This window comes from Leucoraja erinacea, chromosome 3 (assembly GCF_028641065.1).
Source record: "Leucoraja erinacea ecotype New England chromosome 3, Leri_hhj_1, whole genome shotgun sequence".
Lineage (NCBI taxonomy): Eukaryota > Metazoa > Chordata > Chondrichthyes > Rajiformes > Rajidae > Leucoraja > Leucoraja erinaceus.
The window spans coordinates 66,391,867-66,411,852 of NC_073379.1; the positions used below are offsets into that span (position 1 = coordinate 66,391,867).

General features: G+C 42.8%; 1 protein-coding gene across 1 annotated transcript in view; it reads left to right on the forward strand.

Annotated features, from left to right (window-relative positions):
- The window catches only part of LOC129695676 (A disintegrin and metalloproteinase with thrombospondin motifs 19-like), a 392,435-nt gene that overhangs the window by 22,420 nt on the left and 350,029 nt on the right, over positions 1 to 19,986 (forward strand). Inside the window, exons 3-6 of the mRNA XM_055632842.1 lie at positions 247 to 409; positions 8,016 to 8,188; positions 12,357 to 12,440; positions 18,555 to 18,712. Coding sequence (XP_055488817.1) covers positions 247 to 409; positions 8,016 to 8,188; positions 12,357 to 12,440; positions 18,555 to 18,712 — 578 coding nt within the window. The remainder of the gene's footprint in view (positions 1 to 246; positions 410 to 8,015; positions 8,189 to 12,356; positions 12,441 to 18,554; positions 18,713 to 19,986) is intronic.

A 19,986-nucleotide genomic window follows, 5' to 3' on the forward strand; every position in this document is an offset into this window, starting at 1 on the left:
AAATTTAGACCGTGCAAACATATTTAACTTTTGATCTTATCAGCTGCCAAGAGAAGAAGGAAACCTTTATCCTGTTTGACTGTGCTGGATCCAAGCCTAAGTCTTAGTGTTGAAATGACAGAAATCTAATACACTTTGCCATCAAGTCACACAGAGATGCTGTGTGTCTAAAATGAGCACATGCAGTAGATTCACCGATATCTAAATGACAGACTTCTTATATGTATTTTCCTACTCTTTTTTTAGATGGGGTTTATTCAGATTAATGAAGAGTTTATATTTATTGAACCGCTGAATCACACCACGGCTGTAACGGGATATGCGCATCGCGTATACAGAAGGAAACGATCGATGGATGAAAAATCTGCTGAAAAGCAGGCATCGCAAACTTTATGTGGCATTTCTGCAGGTACACTTCCAACATAATCTTTGGGCTCTACTTGAATGCTGTGCAGATGTCTGTAGGTTAACTAACTTTTCCGTATGGTCTTGCTAATTTATAGCCAAGAAAGCACAGTTTGCAATATGATACTTAAAGTGTTTAACTGACATACTATTCTCTTGCTCTTTTAATACAGGTGCCAAATGTTTTATTTTAGAAGGATTAACACATAACACAATAGGTAGAAGACTGTCATTTGTATGTGCTAAGAGTTCATTTACTAGTATTGCCAAAGGTGATTTCTTGTTATGCAAGTATGGGATTTTCACCTTTTCTTATTTTTCACTGAGTGTTTTCAATATTAACTTGGGTCAAGCGCCAAACAGCATAGATATAAAAATAATGCTTGGTCTCTGGATTAAACAAAATTAACAGTAGCTATGAAAATAGACACAAAGTGCTGGAGTAATGCAGCGGGTCAGTCACATCTTTAGTTTTAGTTTTGTCGTGTGTACCGAGATACTGTGGAGAGGTTTTGGTTGCGTCCAGTAGAGTCAAAGAAAAGACTATACATGAATGCAATCAATCTGTCCACAGTGCACCGATATAGGGTAAAGGGTGCATTTAGTGCAGGATATAACATTGAAGTTTGATTAACGATAGTTCAAAATGTCTCCAATGAGGTAAATGGGAGGCCAGGACCTTGCTCTAGCTGATGAGAGGACAGTTCAGTTGTCTGATAATATGGATAGGTTATCCAATGATGCTGCCTGACCTGCTGAATTACTCCAGCACTTTGCCTTTTTTTTAAATAATAAATCAGCATTTGCAGATCAGTAGTCTCAGTGTTGCTCAGTAGTCATAATAATGTTATCATGCTGTATCTAATAAATTATCATTGCATGGCATACAAAGATGTTTCTGTCTTGAATGTAAACTTCATGATGTTAGTGATTTATGGTGAGGAAGCATTACAGTAGGGTAGGGTGGCAAATGTGCCTCCCTAAAAAAGCATTAACAACCCAAATAGACATTAGCTCCCATTACCACTGCTAGTTTTATTAATTTCAAATTAATTTAAATAGTGGGATTTAAATTGGCGGCGATGAGTCTGAAGAAGGGTCCCGACGCAAAATGTCACCTATCCATTTTCTTCACAGAGATGTTACTAACCCGTTGCGTTACTCCAGCATTTTTTGTCTATCTGTGGTATTTCAATTCCCCAGCTGCTCACCCCTCCCTTTCTTTTTCTCCCAGCCCCTATCTCCCCTGTGCCCTACCTGGACCTGTACTTATTTCCCCCCCTTCCCTTCCCTTCCACCTACTTTCCTTTCTATACATTTATATACATATATATATAGACCCCCAACGCAATATTCCACCACACACCCATAGGTTCTCATCCTCCCTCTTTTTAAACAAAAAAAAATGAAAGCACTTGCTGCAGGGACTTAAAAAAAATTCAAATTCTTTCCCAACACTCCCTCCCCCTCCTGTTCAGCCTCGCTCTGCCGGGAATAAGTGTTCTTTGATTCAAATATTGTTGCAAATGAGATCCCATTGTAACATAACTGTAACTACCAGCAACTGGCACTGAAGTGTTGAAGTGATTCTTTCTCAAACTGGATTTTGTAAACTTAAAAATGTGATGACTTGTAAAATATAACATCAATGTGAACGAAACTTGTTGAAAACATACCACAGGACAATTGTGAGTAAGGTGGTGCAACAATTATAGCGCTATAGTGCACTGTTTTGGTATAATTTCAGGATCTCACTCACACGCACTATGCACCAGACATCCAAACAAGATGAGAGTTTTAGTAATTTACTAGACTAAGTGGGACCCGTTGGGTCCCATGTTCACACGGGAGGGCTGGTCCCCCGAAGCAATATTCCACCTCTCCACCAATTCCAATATTGGTGGCGAGTGGGGTGGCTTTCTGGAGTGCTGGTATGGGTTCTTGGGGTGGCAGCTCAGTCCCTCAAGCCTGATCTGCTGGCAGCTCACTCACGGCTGGTGGGCTGGCAGTTGACTTGTGACTATTCCTTGAAATTCCATTTCAAGCAGGGTGCAAGGCCACCAAATTCAAATCCATGTTCCTACGATTTCAAGCAGTGCAAGGCCACCAAATTCACGTGCAGTTTCTTACCACTGTGAGCAGGGTGCAAGGCCACCGAATTCAAGTGCAGTTTCAAACCACTTCAAGCTGGATCCAAGGCTACCAAATTCAGTGCAGTTTCATTCCACTTCAAGCAGGGTCCAAGGCCACCAAATTCAAATGCAGCTTCATACCATTTCATGCAGGGTGAAACCATCATCAAAAACCACACAAAACACCAAACTCACAGTTCAGTAGACATTCGGTGTGTTCAGTTGATTCACACCTCAGACAGTCATGACCTCTCCCTCCCCCATCATGCAGAGACTGAGCCACACCCACACTTCTGGGTTTTATAACCCCTCCCCCTCCCACTGAAAAAGGTGTGGCTTTCAGGGTGTGATTGACAGGAGAGGGATTCTCATCATTTTTTAAACACTAATAACACTTTTATTTCTCATTGATGGGAAGAATTCTCTGCACTTGCTCAGCAGAGGGGGGACTGAGTAAGATGGCCAAAAATCACAGCTGTACGTGGTAGCGTTTTATCTAAAATCAATATACAGTGCAAACAGGAAGTAAGTGCATTTGCAGTAGTGCCGTTTAACTTCAAGCCAAAGCACCCAAGCCACCATTTGCAGTAAGTAGTGCCTTTCAACTTCAAGCCAAAGCACCCAAGCCACTATTTGCAGTAAGCAGTGCCTTTCAACTTCGAGCCAAAGCACTCAAGCCACCATTTGCAGTAAGTAGTGCCTTTCAACTTCATGCCACCATTTGCAGTAAGTAGTGCCTATCAACTTCAACCATTTGCAGTAAGTAGTGCAACTTCAAGCACACCCACGCCACCATTTGCAGTAAGTAGTGCCTTTCAACTTCAAACCAAAGCACCCAAGACACCATTTGCAGTAAGTAGTGCCTTTCAACTTCAAGCCAAAGCAACCAAGCCATCATTTGCAGTAAGTAATGCCTTTCAATTTCAAGCAAAGCACCCATGCCACCACTTTGCAGTGGCTTTCAACCTCAAGCCAAAGCACCCAAGCCACCATTTGCAGTAAGTAATGCTTTTCAACTTCAAGCCAAAGCACCCAAACATCCATTTGCAGGCAGTGCCCTTTTACTTAAAACAAACCATATTTGCAGATGAATACGTGGCTTGAAAAATGGTGCAAGGGGGAGGGATTCAAATTTTTAGAGGATTGGAACCAGTTCTGGGGGAGGTGGGACCAGTACAAACAGGACGGTCTGCACCTGGGCTGGAATGGAACCAATGTCCTTGGGGGAGTGTTTGCTAGTGGTGTCGGGGAGGATTTAAACTAATGTGGCAGGGGGATGGGTACAAGAGCAGAGAGGCAGGAGGTGTAAAATGACGGTAGAAGCAATAGGTAGCAAGGTGAAAAGTAAAAGTGGCAGGCAGACAAAACCCGGGCAAAAATCAAAAAGGGCCACTTTTCAACATAATTGTATAAGGGGTAAGAGCATTGTAAAAACAAGCCTGAAGGCTTTGTGTCTCAATGCAAGGAGTATTCGTAATAAGGTGGATGAGTTGAACGTGCAGATAGCCATTAATGATTATGATATAGTTGGGATCACGGAGACATGGCGCCAGGGTGACCAAGGCTGGGAGCTGAACATCCAGGGATATTCAATATTCAGGAGGGATAGACAGAAAGGAAAAGGAGGTGGGGTAGCTTTGCTGGTTAGAGAGGAGATTAACGCAATGGAAAAGAAGGACATTAGTTTGGAGGATGTGGAATCAGTATGGGTAGAGCTGCGAAACACTAAGGGGCAGAGAACGCTGGTGGGTGTTGTGTACAGGCCACCTAACAGTAGTAGTGAAGTTGGAGATGGTATCAAACAGGAAATTAGAAATGCGTGCGACAAAGGCAAAACAGTTATAATGGGTGACTTCAATCTACATATAGATTGGGTGAATCAAATTGGCAGGGGTGCTGAGGAAGAGGATTTCTTGGAATGTATGCGGGATAGTTATCTAAATCAAAATGTAGAGGAACCAACGAGAGAGCAGGCTATTTTAGACTGGGTATTGAGTAATGAGGAAGGGTTAGTTAGCAGTCTTGTTGTATGTGCCCCCTTGGGCAAGAGTGACCATAATATGGTTGAGTTCTTCATTAGGATGGAGAGTGACATTGTTAATTCAGAAACAATGGTTCTGAACTTAAAGAAAGGTAACTTTGAGGGTATGAGACGTGAATTGACCAAGATTGACTGGCAATTAATTCTAAAAGGGTTGACGGTGGATATGCAATGGAAGACCTTTAAAGACTGCATGGATGAACTACAAAAATTGTTCATCCCAGTTTGGCAAAAGAATAAATCGGGGAAGGTAGTGCATCCGTGGATAACAAGGGAAATCAGGGATAGTATCAAAGCGAAGGATGATGCGTACAAATTAGCCAGAAAAAGCAGCATACCGGAGGAATGGGAGAAATTCAGAGACCAGCAGAGGAGGACAAAGGGCTTAATTAGGAAAGGAAAAATAGATTATGAAAGAAAACTGGCAGGGAACATAAAAACTGACTGCAAAGGTTTTTATAGATATGTGAAAAGAAAGAGATTAGTTAAAACAAATGTAGGTCCCTTGCAGTCAGAAACAGATGAGTTGATCATGGGGAACAAGGATATGGCGGACCAATTGAATAACTACTTTGGTTCCGTCTTCACTAAGGAAGACATAAATAATCTGCCAGAAATAGCAGGGGACCGCGGGTCAAAGCTAGTTGGAGGAATTGAGTGAAATCCAGGTTAGTCGGGAAGTGGTGTTGGGAAAATTGAATGGATTAAAGGCCGATAAATCCCCAGGGCCAGATAGGCTGCATCCCAGAGTACTTAAGGAAGTAGCTCCAGAAATAGTGGATGCATTAGTAATAATCTTTCAGAACTCTTTAGATTCTGGAGTAGTTCCTGAAGATTGGCGGGTAGCAAACGTAACCCCACTTTTTAAGAAGGGAGGGAGAGAGAAAACGGGGAATTACAGACCAGTTAGTCTAACATCGGTAGTGGGGAAACTGCTAGTCAGTTATTAAAGATGGGATAGCAGCACATTTGGAAAGTGGTGAAATCATTGGATAAAGTCAGCATGGATTTACGAAAGGTAAATCATGTCTGACGAATCTTATAGAATTTTTCGAGGATGTAACTAGTAGCGTGGATAGGGGAGAACCAGTGGATGTGGTGTATCTGGACTTCCATAAGGCTTTCAACAAGGTCCCACATAAGAGATTAGTATACAAACTTAAAGCACATGGCATTGGTGGTTCAGTATTGATGTGGATAGAGAACTGACTGGCAAACAGGAAGCAAAGAGCAGGAGTAAACGGGTCCTTTTCACAATGGCAGGCAGTGACTAATGGGGGTACCGCAAGGCTCAGTGCTGGGACCCCAGCTATTTACAATATATATTAATGATCTGGATGAGGGAATTGAAGGCAATCTCTCCAGGTTTGCGGATGACACTAAGCTGGGGGGCAGTGTTAGCTGTGAGGTACAGAGATGCTGCCGGGCCCGCTGAGTTACTCCTGCATTTTGTGTCCATCTTCAAATGACATCACGCGCTTAGACGGCTGTGGGGTGCATGAAATCGCACGCAACCTTCGCGGGACCGTCGCAGCTCAACGCGACCATGAGCTCACGTAATTAGCGTGCCAAGGACACATAAGTGGGACAGGGACTCTTCCTTAAAAATATCCATTGACTTGGTCTCCACAGCCATCTGTGACAATCTGCCACAGATTCCCCATCCTCTGTCAAAATCAAAGGAGTGCGTTTAATATCAAAGGATTGATAAATTTTAATAAACATATTTAAAAACTGAAAACTGGTGGTGAAATCAATGAATCTGGGGAAAAAAAAAGTCTATCTCCCTCTTCAAATCCCCTGCTATCACAAACTCCAATTTATCTGTAGAATTCCCACTGTTTTTCTTCTGCTGTGAGGCTAAAGAAACTGAAGAAAAGCATTTTTTTTCTGAACCTTAACTATTGTGTTGCAAATAGACGTCAAAAGTTCCCTTCACCAGACATCTTTGTCATTCGCTTAGTTTAGTGTTGAAATACAGGACATTCGACCCACCGAGTCTGCGCCAACCAGTAATCCCTGTACATAAGCACTAGGGACAATTTACAATTTTTACCGAAGCCAATTAACCTACAAGCCAGTACATCTTTGGAGTGTGGGAGGAAAACGGAGTTTCTGGAGAATATCCAAGTGGTCATAGGGAGAACGTACAAACACTGTCTATCCTGTAGTCAGGATCGAACATGCGTCTCTGGCACTGTAAGGCAACATCTCTACTGCTGCATCACTGTGACGCCCTTTATTCATATATTCCACAAGGTCCCTCTTCAGCCTTTCCCTGAGAGATCTACCTGAATAAATTAATTCCTGCATTTCGATAAGGGAACTGCTTGCATTTCCATTGCATAGGTGGCTAGACTGATTCAATCTGCTGTAACGGCATGTTTTGGATTCCCTGGTCACGAAGTGATGAGGGAAAATAAAACAATCACTGAATTATATTCCTCATATTTTTGACTGTTTTTAGGGATATGGCACTAATCTCTCTGATGTCCCATCAAATGCTGCTTTTATCTTCTCTATCAGGTCCTGAAGGTAGAAATAATTGTAGCAAATTGCAAGTGCTCTTTCAATGAGGGTCTGTTCTGGGTTACATTCATTGGAGCGATTTAAGGGCAAAAATCGAGGCAGATAGGGCAGTGTTCTCAGGGTGCTACACTCTCAGAACTGCTGCCTTTCAGATGGGACATTAAGTTGAGGTGAGGCTCTCAGTGCTCTTTTAAGTTGACATAAAAAATGGCCTATCACTATTTTCAAAGATACATTTGTTCAACTGACAGCTTTACTTTCAGCTCCAGGGTAAATCAATCATTTATTTTTAACCTCCAGGAAGGATAGCAAAAAGACTTAGGCCACAAATTATCTCACAGCAGCTGTTAACATTCATTTGTTATCGGCTGGTTTCATACAAAGGTAGTGTTTTAGCTGCCAACTGTGGCAATGCATACTGGAAGTCCTGCTGGGATCGTGAATGAGCTGCAGCCTTTTGGTGTAAGGTGACGTTCTAATGCTCATCAAATTGTTTAGTTTAGTTTAGAGATACAACGGGGACACTGTCCCTTCAGCCCACCGAGTCAGTGCCGACCAGCGATCCCCGCACACTAACACTATCCAACACATACTAGGGACTATTTCCAATTTTACCAAGCCAATTAGCCTACAAACCTGTACGTCTTGGGAGTGTGGGAGGAAAACGGAGCTTCCAGGAGAAAACCCACGCAGGTTATGAGGCGAATAGAATGTACAAACTCCATACAGGCAGCATCCATAGTCAGAATCAAACCTGGGTCTCTGGCGCTGTAAGACAGTGACTCTACCGCTGCACCATTGTGCTGCCCTAATTGCTTCAGAATTTAATCTCGAGGTCAAAGAAATAAAACCTTGCTTTTTCTTCTTGTTATGACCTTTGATATTTCACCAAGAACTTTTCTTTATAGACAAGAGGAGACCCAAAAGCAAAAGACAATTGGATAGAGGAAGAGGCCGGAGATACACATATAAATTAGCTCCTGACTATAACGTGGAAACTCTCGTTGTTGCTGACACAGCAATGGTCAACTATCATGGAGCTGATGCTGTCAGGAGATTTATCCTGACTGTGATGAATATGGTGAGAATGAATTACAGCTATTTTTTTAGAATTATATTATGCATGGCATTGTTTAAAAAAAAAAAAAAAAAAGACCTTCAAAGCTAACTGAAAAATTAAGTGCTTATAATAGTGGTGGAAGCTGAAACCATAATCACATTTAAAAATGTGCCTGGATAAATACCACATGGTAGTGGACTGAGATCTGTGAAATGGAGTTTAGCAGAAAACCTGTTTTAGTTGCTACGGGTGAAGTGGTTTCCTGTTGTGTTGTAAACCTCTATCATTTTTATTACTCTGCGACTCAGTTCAGTTGCCTCCAAGTATTCCCCATCAGTTTGTCAAGAAGCAGGTTTGAAGTAGACATTCAGTCGAGCAGGATAGTTGTGGACTAGCACATACATTTCTGACTTTTCAGGTCAGAACACTTTTGTTCAGGGAGAGGAGTTTCCAGGCCAGGGGGTTTACCACAACCGAGCAGGATAGTTGTGGACTAGCACAAAAAATGGACGAGGGGTGGGGTGGGGGGGGGGGGTGGGGGGGGATTGTGGCATTTATTTTCTTCACAATGGAAATATAATGTGGGCTGAGGAATAAGGAGTTTAAGTTTTTAAAGAACATATAACCATATATAACCATATAACAATTACATCACGGAAACAGGCCATCTCGGCCCTTCTAGTCCGTGCCGAACACTTACTCTCACCTAGTCCCATCTACCTGCATTCAGACCATAACCCTCCATTCCTTTCCCGTCCATAAACCTATCCAATTTATTTTTAAATGATAAAATCGAACCTGCCTCCACCATTTCCACTGGAAGCTCATTCCGCACAGCTACCACTCTGAGTAAAGAAGGGTGGGGGGTGGGGGTGGGGGGGGGGGGGGGGGGGGATTGTGGAATTGCAGGATCTGCCCACCTCCCATTAATGTCTCCATCCTGGAATAATGATCACTGTGTCAAGGAATTTTGCAGTAGCTTTTGTTGCATATCTTGCAGATTCTGGTCTTCCAAAAACCCTCCCACGTCTCCACATCTCATGGATTAAACAGATAAGCTTCTGGACACTGCATTAGAGGTCACTATAAATTGTAACCTTGATTTATACTGGTATAACTGGTGCTGAGCTCAAAGTTTGATGAGCCAATGCCACAGTACACTCTGATATGATTTCTGTCATCAGTTACATTGTTAAACACCCTAGGTTATAAGCTTGAAAAATCATGGAAGATTGAAGTGAGAATGATCAGACAGCAAGAATCTGAAGTCAATAGGAATCAAGGGGAAACTCTACGCCACTGGAGTTAAAGAAGTGCTGGTTGGAAGATGTTTGTACTTGTTGGAGGCCAATTGTTTTACTGCCGGACATGAGTTTCTCAGGGCAAATATACTGGTCCATCCATCTCCAACTACTCTATTAATGACTTTCCATCATCATAGTGTTTACTGATGAGTGCACAGTATTCCATTCCATTTGCCGTTCCTCAGATAATGAAACAGTCCATGCAATCATGCGGAAAGTCCTGGAAACAATAAGGCTTAAGCAAATAGATGGCAGATAATGTTTGTACCACACCACCTTGACCATCTCCCATTAGTGAGAATCTAACCAGGTCTCTTGGACATTAAATAGCACTTCTTTCATGAGGGATATCTGGAAAATATAGTGGATCAGCCATACAATATTGTCACTGTGAGAGCAGATGAGTGCCTGCATGTTATCTAGTTGTGGACTTGCACAAACACAATTTCTGATTTCTTAAGGCCATTTTACTGGCATGTTGGAATATTCTCCATTTGTTTGGAAGTGTACAACATCCATCGTAAAGCGATGCTCTTGTTTGGCACCTTATAAATCATCTTAAATATTCCATCCATTCGCTCATTGTGTGTACCATCAACAAGACAAATATTAGCAACTTTTGTAACTCCCAGACCAGGTTGTGTATTATCGGGTAGGGAAAGATTCCTATGTTCTCCACGATTTGGATACCTGCCCTGACATGGAAATAAATTACAATAGCTCCATTAGGCATAAATAGGGTAGACAGTCAGAACCTGTGATCAGGATGGAAAATTCAAATACTCGAGGCATGTAAAAAGCACTGCACTAGCTGTCCGTGGTCATCACTGGAGCTAGAGAGCGAGCTGGAGGTGCGGACACTACAATTATACAAGAGACAATGGGGAGTGGTTAGTAGTGGTGAGGTCACTATGTTAAAGGAACATGCACTGATCTACAAGGCATTTAAGGTGAGGGGGACATAGTTTAAAGGATTTGTGCGGGGCAACCTTTTTTATATAGAGGGTGATAAGTGCCTGGAATGTGCTGCCAGGGTTGGTGGCTGAGGCAGGTACGATAGTGGCATTTAAGATGCTTTTGGATATGCTGGGAATGGATGGATAAGGATTATGCACAGGTAGATAAGAGATGATCTTGGCATCATGTTCAGCACAGACATTGTGGGCCGAAAGGCCTGTTCTTGTGCTGCATTGCTCTACGTTCTATGATGCAGGAACACTTCATAAATGCAGTTTGGAAAAGCTTTCTGAGGTTAATTAGAGAAAAGCATCAATTATGGTTCGTGTCAGTCATGCCCATGTCTCACAAAGGATTAAAAATAAGCATGAAGGAGCACTACTGTGTTCTTTATGTGGTTATGTGGTTATTTCTGGCATGCTTGTTGTAATTCTGTTCAGAATCAGTACTTAACAGCATTTAATTATACACAGATCTTATTCACTCTTCTTGAAATCCCAACCATTCACACTGTCCATTTGTACGAAAGATGCAGAACTCTTTGTCCTTGATTACCTGGTAGTATGGTGACTTTCCCAACCTTGCTCCCCATCATTTTTGTGTCAGTTGTTTCATTGAGCGCAGAAGGTTAAGGGGGATTTGATAGAGGTCTTTAAAATGATGAGAGGAATAGACAGAGTTGACGTGGATAAGCTTTTTCCATTGAGAGTAGGGAAGATTCAAACTAGAGGACATGATTTGAGAATTAAAGGACAGAAGTTTAGTGGTAACATGAGGGGGAACTTCTTTACTCAGAGTGGTAGCTGTGCGGAATGAGCTTCCAGTGGAAGTGGTGGAGGCAGGTTCGATTTTATCATTTAAAAATAAATTGGATAGGTTTATGGACGGGAAAGGAATGGAGGGTTATGTTCTGAATGCAGGTAGATGGGACTAGGTGAGAGTAAGTGTTCAGCACGGACTAGAAGGGCCGAGATGGTCTGTTTCCGTGCTGTAATTGTTATATGGTTATATGTTCTTTAAAAACTTAAACTCCTTATTCCTCAGCCCACATTATATTTCCATTGTGAAGAAAATAAAGTGTCCCACAAACCATTAGTTCCTGATGGAAGGAAAGGTTAACATTATTATTGTGAACTTCCATTAAGAAAGAATTTGAACTTTTCAAGGAACTGCTCAGATGCTTAAAGATAAATACAGACCAGAAACACTCATAGATTAATGTAAATTCACTGCAATTAGAATATTATGTTCAGTTCTGGGCACCATGTTATAGGAAAGATATTGTCAAGCTTGAAAAGGTACAGAAAAGATTTATGAGGATTTTGCCAGGACTAGAGGGTGTGAACTATAGGGAGAGGTTGAGTAGGCTGTGTCTCCATTCCTTGGAGCGCAGGAGGATGAGGGGTGATCTTAAAGAGGTGTATAAAATCATGAGAGGAATCGATTGGGTAGATGCGCAGTGTCTCTTGGCCAGAGTAGGGGAATCAAGGACCAGAGGACATGGGTTCAAGGTGAAGGGGAAAAGATTTAATAGGAATCTGAGGGGTAACTTTTTCACACAAAGGGTGGTGGGTGTATAGAACAAGCTGCCAGATGAGGTAGTTGAGGCTGGGACTATCCCAACATTTACGAAACAGTTAGACTGGTACATGGATAGGGCAGGTGGGACTAGTGTAGCTGGGACATGTTGGCCGATGTGGGCAAGTTATGTCGAAGGGCCTGTTTCCGCAATGTATCACTCTATGACTCTATGTATGGAAGGTAATATATCCGAATAAATTTAAAATATTGAAATTCCTTGTCTCTTTGGTATTGTTATTGCTACCAGGACATTTTTACTATTTGTTCAGTTGTAAATTTGACCTGTAATAGTGATTAATATTTTTAAAGATCTATGCATCAGCTTTAAGTGTAAATTCCTTTTTTAGGTTTTCAATCTTTTCCAGCATAAGAGTCTTGGCATTCAAATGAATCTTCGAGTGACAAAACTTGTTCTGCTTCACGAGAGTCCGGTAAGAAAAATTAATACTGGAGTTAAAGAAACAATGTTTGTGTATGATATGATATATGATATGCCATTTATTGTCACTATACATGTACAATGAAATTAAAAGCTGCTCGTACTCAGTGCATACATATAATTTAGTACAAAAAACAAGAAACAGAAAAACAAAAACAGAAGAAGGAGAAGGGGGGGGGGGGGGGGGGGGGGGGGGGGGGGGGGGGGGGGGGGATAGGGGCACAATTCTGCGGCGCTATATACATATATACAGATGGAAGTCCGGGTGTTGGGCTGTGAAGTCAGTGCATGTGTGAATTTGAATTAAGAGTAGTTATAATTTTCGGAAAGCAACTATTCCTGAGTCTATTTGTCCTGGATTTGATGCACCTATAGCGCCTTCCAGAGGGCAGCAGGTCGAACAGTCCAAACGCAGGATGGGAGCTGTCTTTGATGATATTCTTTGCCCTGCTAAGGCAGCGGGAGGTGTAGATATCCATCAGGGAGGGGAGAGGGCAACCAATGATCTTCTGCGCTGTCCTAGTTACCCTCTGAAGCCTCTCCCTGTCTGCCATGGTGCAGCTGCCATACCATGCTGTAATGCAGTATGTCAGCAGGCTCTTGATGGACGAGCGGTAGAAGGTCAGCAGCAGGTTAGAGTCCAGGTTGTGCTTCCTGAGGACCCTCAGGAAGTGCAGCCGCTGCTGAGCCTTCTTGATGACCGCTGTCGTGTTGTCTGTCCAGGAGATATCAGCAGCGATATGGACGCCGAGAAACCGGAAGGTGTTGACCCTCTCCACACACTCGCCGTAGATGTGTAGGGGGACTAAGTCGGTGCTGTGCCTCCTGAAGTCGACAATGAGCTCTTTTGTTTTCCTGGTGTTCAGAGCCAGATTGTTTTCTGAGCACCAGGTTGTCAACTTCAGGACTTCCTCTCTGTAGGCTGCCTCGTCTCCCTTTGAAATAAGTCCGACTACAGTAGTGTCGTCAGCAAATTTGACGATGCGGTTGTTGTTGTGGGCCGGACTACAGTCGTGGGTGTAGAGACAGTATAAGAGGGGGCTTAGCACACAGCCCTGTGGGGAGCTGGTACTCAACCTGCGAGTGGAAGAGAGGTGGGGGCCGAGTCTCACAGTCTGGGGCCGGTTGGTGAGGAAATCTTTTATCCAGGCACATGTGAGAGTGGGGAGGCCGAGAGTGACCAGTTTACCAATGAGAATGTCCGGAATGATTGTATTGAAAGCTGAGCTATAATCCACAAAGAGCATCCGGACGTAGCTCTGCCCCTGCTCCAGATGGCTCAGCACAGAGTGGAGAGCTACGGTAATGGCGTCTTCCGTGGATCTGTTTTGGCGATAAGCGAATTGGTGGGGGTCGAAGTCTGGTGGTAGATAGTCCTTGATGTGCTGGAGGACCAATCTCTCGAAGCACTTCGTGATTACCGGAGTGAGGGCCACAGGACGGTAGTCATTAAGGCTGGTGATGGGAGACTTCTTCGGCACTGGGACGATTGTGGCTGATTTTAGGCAGGACGGAATAACTGCCTGGTCCAGGGAGAGGTTGAAAATTCTGGTGAAGATGGCAGTGAGCTGGTGGGCGCACGCTTTGAGCACCTTACCAGGTACTCCATCTGGGCCGGTAGCCTTCTTGGGGTTCACTGCCAGGAGCACCCGTCTGACATCGTGCTCCCTGACAGTGAGTGGAGTAGTACAGGAGCTAGGTGAGGTTGGGAACAGTGCTGTAGCAGGTGAGTGCTGCTGTTGTGATGTTTCAAAGCGGGAGAAGAAGCAATTTAGCTTTTCTGCCAGCGGCACACTCAGGTCTTCTGACTTTGTGGCACAGCCTCTGTAGTTGGTAATGTCTTGTATGCCCCGCCATACCTCCCGTGTATTATTGCTGGACAAGTAGGATCATATTTTATAGTGAAATATGGATGTGTGCATTGCTGCTACCTTATTATTTAAACCTGCTGTTATCCTTGCATGTCTCTTAAACTGCTTGTCCATGCATGTCTGTTTATGTAGTATTTTTCTCAGAATAGGTCCAAGATGTGTACGTGTAAATTAGTCAGCAAAGTTGTAAGAATCCCTTGACTCATTAAGCTGTTCAGAATTGTAAGGTGCATTCTTATACACGCTGCTTCGAATATTCTCACAAAGTATCATTTTCCTCCTGATCTACACTAGCAATAAATTAATTTTCTGTGGTGGGGGAACTACTTAACATTTGGAACGAGTTGCATTGTTTTACTTTATCTTTTTCCTTGGCTTTACGTTCTCAGTTGATCGGGGTAAGAATAATATCATAAATTAGCACTGGGTTTGTAAAGGCTTTGTTTCTTGTCCAGTCATTTGCCTCATGCCACCAATAAAACACCCAGTCACTGGTGTATAAATAGCCTTTCTATGCACTTTCCAACAACACCACATGCACATGTAAAGCTATCAACATTTCTGAGTTCAAAGGTAGTTGTCAATTAGTTGTGCTCATTTTGATATTCAACCTCTGCTTTTTTTATTCAACCGATCAAGACATGATATATACCACAACGACATGCAGCAAAATTATAATACAATATCTCAACTCTTTTTACACATTGCAATGAATGTAATTTTTATTATTTCTTTCCACTTCCAAACAAAAATGTGGTTGGATTATTCAGCGTATGATCAACTTGTGTCAATAAATCCTGGACCATGATAACATATATGTTTAACCATGCACACTACAGATTGATGCAAGCATGTTTTCTGTGAAGGACCAAAGATTATCATGACATGGCCATAGCATGGGTCGTTATTGCTATTGGTACAGAAACACTCTCGCTTCCCACATAATTTATCCACAACAAAATATACAGGTTGCAAGGAATTTTCTAAAGTTGTTTAATGATAATAGCTGTTAAAACTGACTATACCCACCTGACAGGTTAAACATTACACTAACTAACAATAGATGGCCAAAGGACATAAATGCAGCAAATATTCTTTTGGTAATATATTTAAAGGTGTCAAGACGCCACATTACCGGACATTCAGATTAGATGTATGTGCTGTGAACAACAATGAAGATACCCAGTTTGTAAGCAACAAATTAAAAAACAAAATTGTTGATAACCGCTTTTTCCAACATTCCCACTTCAGAATTAATATTAAAATTTCAACTGTAATATCTCCTGACCAAATTTGTGATGTATATGACTGATTGTAGAAGTAAAACCTGGATAAATCCAACGTATAGTTGTGAATGTTGCTCATTAAATAACTACAGTACTGATACTCCATATTAAGAGCATTGATTTGCCGTTAAAATGAATTCTGTAATAACGTGTCAACGGTAGCAGTGACAATCGAACTCTGCGGTTTTAATGTTTCACATGTTCACAATTTAATTAATCCAACGTTATAGATTAAAACAAATAATAACATTGGGAATTAAAACACAATTGATTGCATTCCGTTATCAAACATAGTCAATGTTCGCTCTGAAGACATTTCCAGCACAATAGGGTCAGGGGGGGGTGGGGGTGTGAATCAGTGCAGGATGGATAGATGGCGGAGGGGGGGGGTGGAGTTGAGAAGGCAATCGGTGCGGAATGGATGGATTGAGGCAGGGGAGTTAGTGCTTGTTGGTTGGAGTAGGTAAAATTGTGAGGGGAGAGTGCGGGGGATGACAGTGGGATTGAATGGGGGGATCTGTGCAGGATGGAGGGGTGGAGCAGTGTGGGATCGATGGGAAGGGAGGTCAGTACAGGATCAATTGGAGGACCAGTGTAGGATTGATGGGGAGTGGCAGGAGAATCAATGCGAGGTGGATAGGGAGATCAATGCAGGATGAATAGTTGGGGGGTGGCAGTAGATGAGGAAGGGAGCACACGGGATGTCAGTGAGGACTGAATAGAGGCAGGAATGGGGATCAGCGTGGGATGGAGAAGAGGCGTCTCCGGATAAGGGGGGTGGAGGGGGCGTACAAGAGAGAGAGAGGAAGGGGCAGAGGTTGTGGGAAGGAAGGTCAGCGCTCCTCGGACAACAATCAGGCACGGAAATCGCTATCAAAATATGGAGGGGACCGGGGGACAGGGGGAACACAATATCTTGGCGGCCATGCGCACACTCACACTCACGCGTTAGGCTTCGGAGACCCTGTGAACGGTAATTTCAGCTCAATCCAGCGCTAAATGCAGCTCAACTCTGCCTGGCTCGCCTGGTCATGCCTGGACTGATGACATATTTCCTGTAAATACAGGCAGGGATAACCTGGTGAACCAGGCAGAGTGGAGCTGGATTTAGCTCTGCTTCTCTGCGCTGGCTGTGGGCCTGGGGGCACTGTTCCCGTCTGACTCCCAACGTCTCCGGCCACCCCTGGGCGTGGGTGGGGACTTCTCAAAACAGGGGGCAACATGACCCCCTTGCCGCCCCCCCCCAGCTTGTCCATCGTCAAGTGCCGCCGCCAAAGGGAGAGGCAGTTGGGATCTCCTCGCCACCGCCTCCCCTCCTCCGCCAACCAACAGGAAGGTGCAGGGCCGAGCGGTGCAGACGCTTCAGACGGCGTTAGGGGGCCACCCCCTCCCTCCCTCCCTCCTCCTGGCCTCGGCGTGCAGGAGGATTTGTTTTGAAAGCGCCGTTGGCGGAGTGGCAGGCAGCGGCCGCTAACAGGGCGGGCGCGAGGTGGGAGGAGAGAGGAGGAGGATTTGCAGCCGATGTCGCCGCCACTGCTGCTGCTGCTGTTCGGGGCCCATCATTCGTCCGACCTTCCGTCACGCCACACTTAGTATCTTTCCCACGCATTACAGCCGTCGCTGACATAAAACGTCACGTTCCTTTTCTTCAGAGATGCAGCCTGACTTGCTGAGTTACTCCAGTTTTTTGTGTCTATCTTCGGTATCAACCAGTATCTGCGTGCCAAGCCGGGCAAAATGACTCGGTGTTAAGGTTGCCCGGCGGCACATTGGGTGGTCAATGGCACCTGGGCAACCGCTAATTTCGAGCCCCGTAAGTGGTGGGAATCCATACGATATTTGCACTCCACCATGGACATCCAACATTGGAGAGTGTGGACTTGCCAGTGTAGATCAGTTGTGTGTTTGTGCACAAGTGATGACACTTCACATAGTTTTTGAGGTAAATGCTAACAGTCCCAAGTGGTGACATGCCCATTCACGCTCAGCACTCCTAAAACAATAAACAGCATCAAGTGACCCCAAGTATACGGGAAATATATTTTTAAAAAGATTTTGATCCAATAATGTTTCAATCTCTTTGACAATATAATTTTTTTTTAAATCAGTAAGAGGTAACTTTAAAAGCCTTGATGTACAAATAGAAACATGGAAAATAGGTGCAGGAGTAGGTCATTCGGTCCTTCAACCCACCACTGCCATTCAATATGATCATCGCTGATCATCCAAAATCAGTACCCTGTTCCTGCTCTCTCCCCATATCCCTTAATTTTGTTAAGCCCTAAGAGCTATATCTAACTCTCTATTGAAATAGCATATTGACTGCAGCAGCAAAAGTAATTTTAAATATTTTACAAATTTAGACTTTGTTAAAACATATCCAAAGAGCCTGACAAGTTCACTGTGAACCGAAATACAACTCAATAAATATTCATTCACAAATAGTACAATAAACTAGTTGAAATCATTATGTGTAGGAAAGAATTGCAGATGCTGGTTTATACCAAAGATAGACACAAAATGATGGAGTAACTCAGTGGGTCAGACAGAATCTCTTGAGAGATTCTTCCTCTCCAGAGTTCCTGCCTGACCTGCTGAGTTACCCCAGCATTTTGTGTCTATCTTTTCTTTTGAGATAATTTGAGGTCATTTCTTTCCCTGCTGATTAATGAAGAGTTCAACACGTTAAAAATAAAACAGCTGAATTTAGTGTTAATCCATTTTCAATTTTAAGCATCGTTATTATCCTTTGCTGATACAATAGTGGGAAGTGCTTTTGAGGTTGAAATGGAGGCATACATGTTGTGGAGCTGAATGTAATTTGATCTAAGCTTTAAATATACCAGTTGCACATGTTTCAATTATGTACCTCGGGGTCTTATTTCTAAACATAGACTAGAGGAAGAAAAATGTGTTTAAGTTAAATTAACAACTGTTCTTTCTTTACAGGAAGACCTTTATATAGGTCACCATGGGGAGAAGATGTTGGAAAGTTTCTGCAAATGGCAGCATGAAGAATTTGGCAAGAAAAATTATTTTAATAGCGATATGTCCAGTAGTTGGAGAGAAGATTTACCTGCCATTGATTCGGCCATCCTGATAACAAGGTAACACTAGCAAACAGCAGTAACTTTGACTACCGCATTAACAATCATTTGGACAATTAAAGAAAGCCAGCATGGATCAGTTGAAGGACAATTGTGTTTATTGTGTTAGAAATTTTGCAATAGAGCAGAAAGGGTATACATTAGACTTTTACTTTAGACTTTAGCAGTTGTTGAGTAAAATAATGTTGATCTGGTGTTTTCAAAATATATTTCTTAGAGTGTTGCATACTAGACTTATCATAAAGATTGAATTAAAGAGCACAACTCAAAGCGCTGGAGTAACTCGGCAGGTCAGGCAATCTCTTTGGAGGACAGGGATAGGTGACATTTCGGGTTGGGACCCTTCTTCAGTTAGAGAGCCAATCAGTTCACTTGTAACAACACTCTCCTCCTCCGCCTTGCGGAACCTCACAAATACTCAAGCGCTTGGGATTCCAGCATCCCCAGTTCCTTGTGTCTGTCTTGAATAAAAGAACAGTAGCAGCATAAAGTGAAAGTTAACTGCCTGACAGGAAATGGAGAGGAGTAGGAGTTGGTTGTTGTTCAGACCACAGAATGTTCCTCCGGAGTCATTTTTGGCAATACTCAATGTAAATTAATAACTTGTACATGGGCATGCAAGACATAGTTTTCACATTTGTTCATGGCATAACATTTGGCGTGTATTTTACTGAGAGGAGAAATTAATAAACCAAGAGGATGTGGACATTAGTGTAAAGGGAATATTAAGTTTAACGCAGAAACTTGGCAAGCATTACATTTTACTGTGAAGACCAAGTAGAGGCAATGTGAACTAGAGGGCACAATTGTAAAAAGATTATAGGAACTGAGATCTGAGATAAATTGTATGAATAAGAATAAATTGTTAAAAATGGTGGGGTAGAATTGGATGATGTGAAGGCCTTAGAAGGAGTAAAGAGATTTAAGTAATGATCCCATGGTTGAGAGACCTAGTTAGACTGAAGAAGTAGAGATTGATCTTGTTGGAATAGATGAATTTGAACAAAAACCCTGCGGTGAATGTTAAATTCACGAAGGAGCCACACAGAGTACAATTATGAGAAGCTGTTCTGTTTGGCAGAATAGATAAGAATCAAAAGACATGAAAACATCTCAAAAGCACATGGAGATAGAAATTGAAATTTATCATGCTCATTTTATGGGCTTTGGACAGGTGTAAAATTTCACTATTCAGCTGCCCAAGGCTTTCTTTAAATTTAGAGGTTGCGGCAAGCAATGATGTTAAGATAAAATTCCAAGTTTCAGGAAAGCGA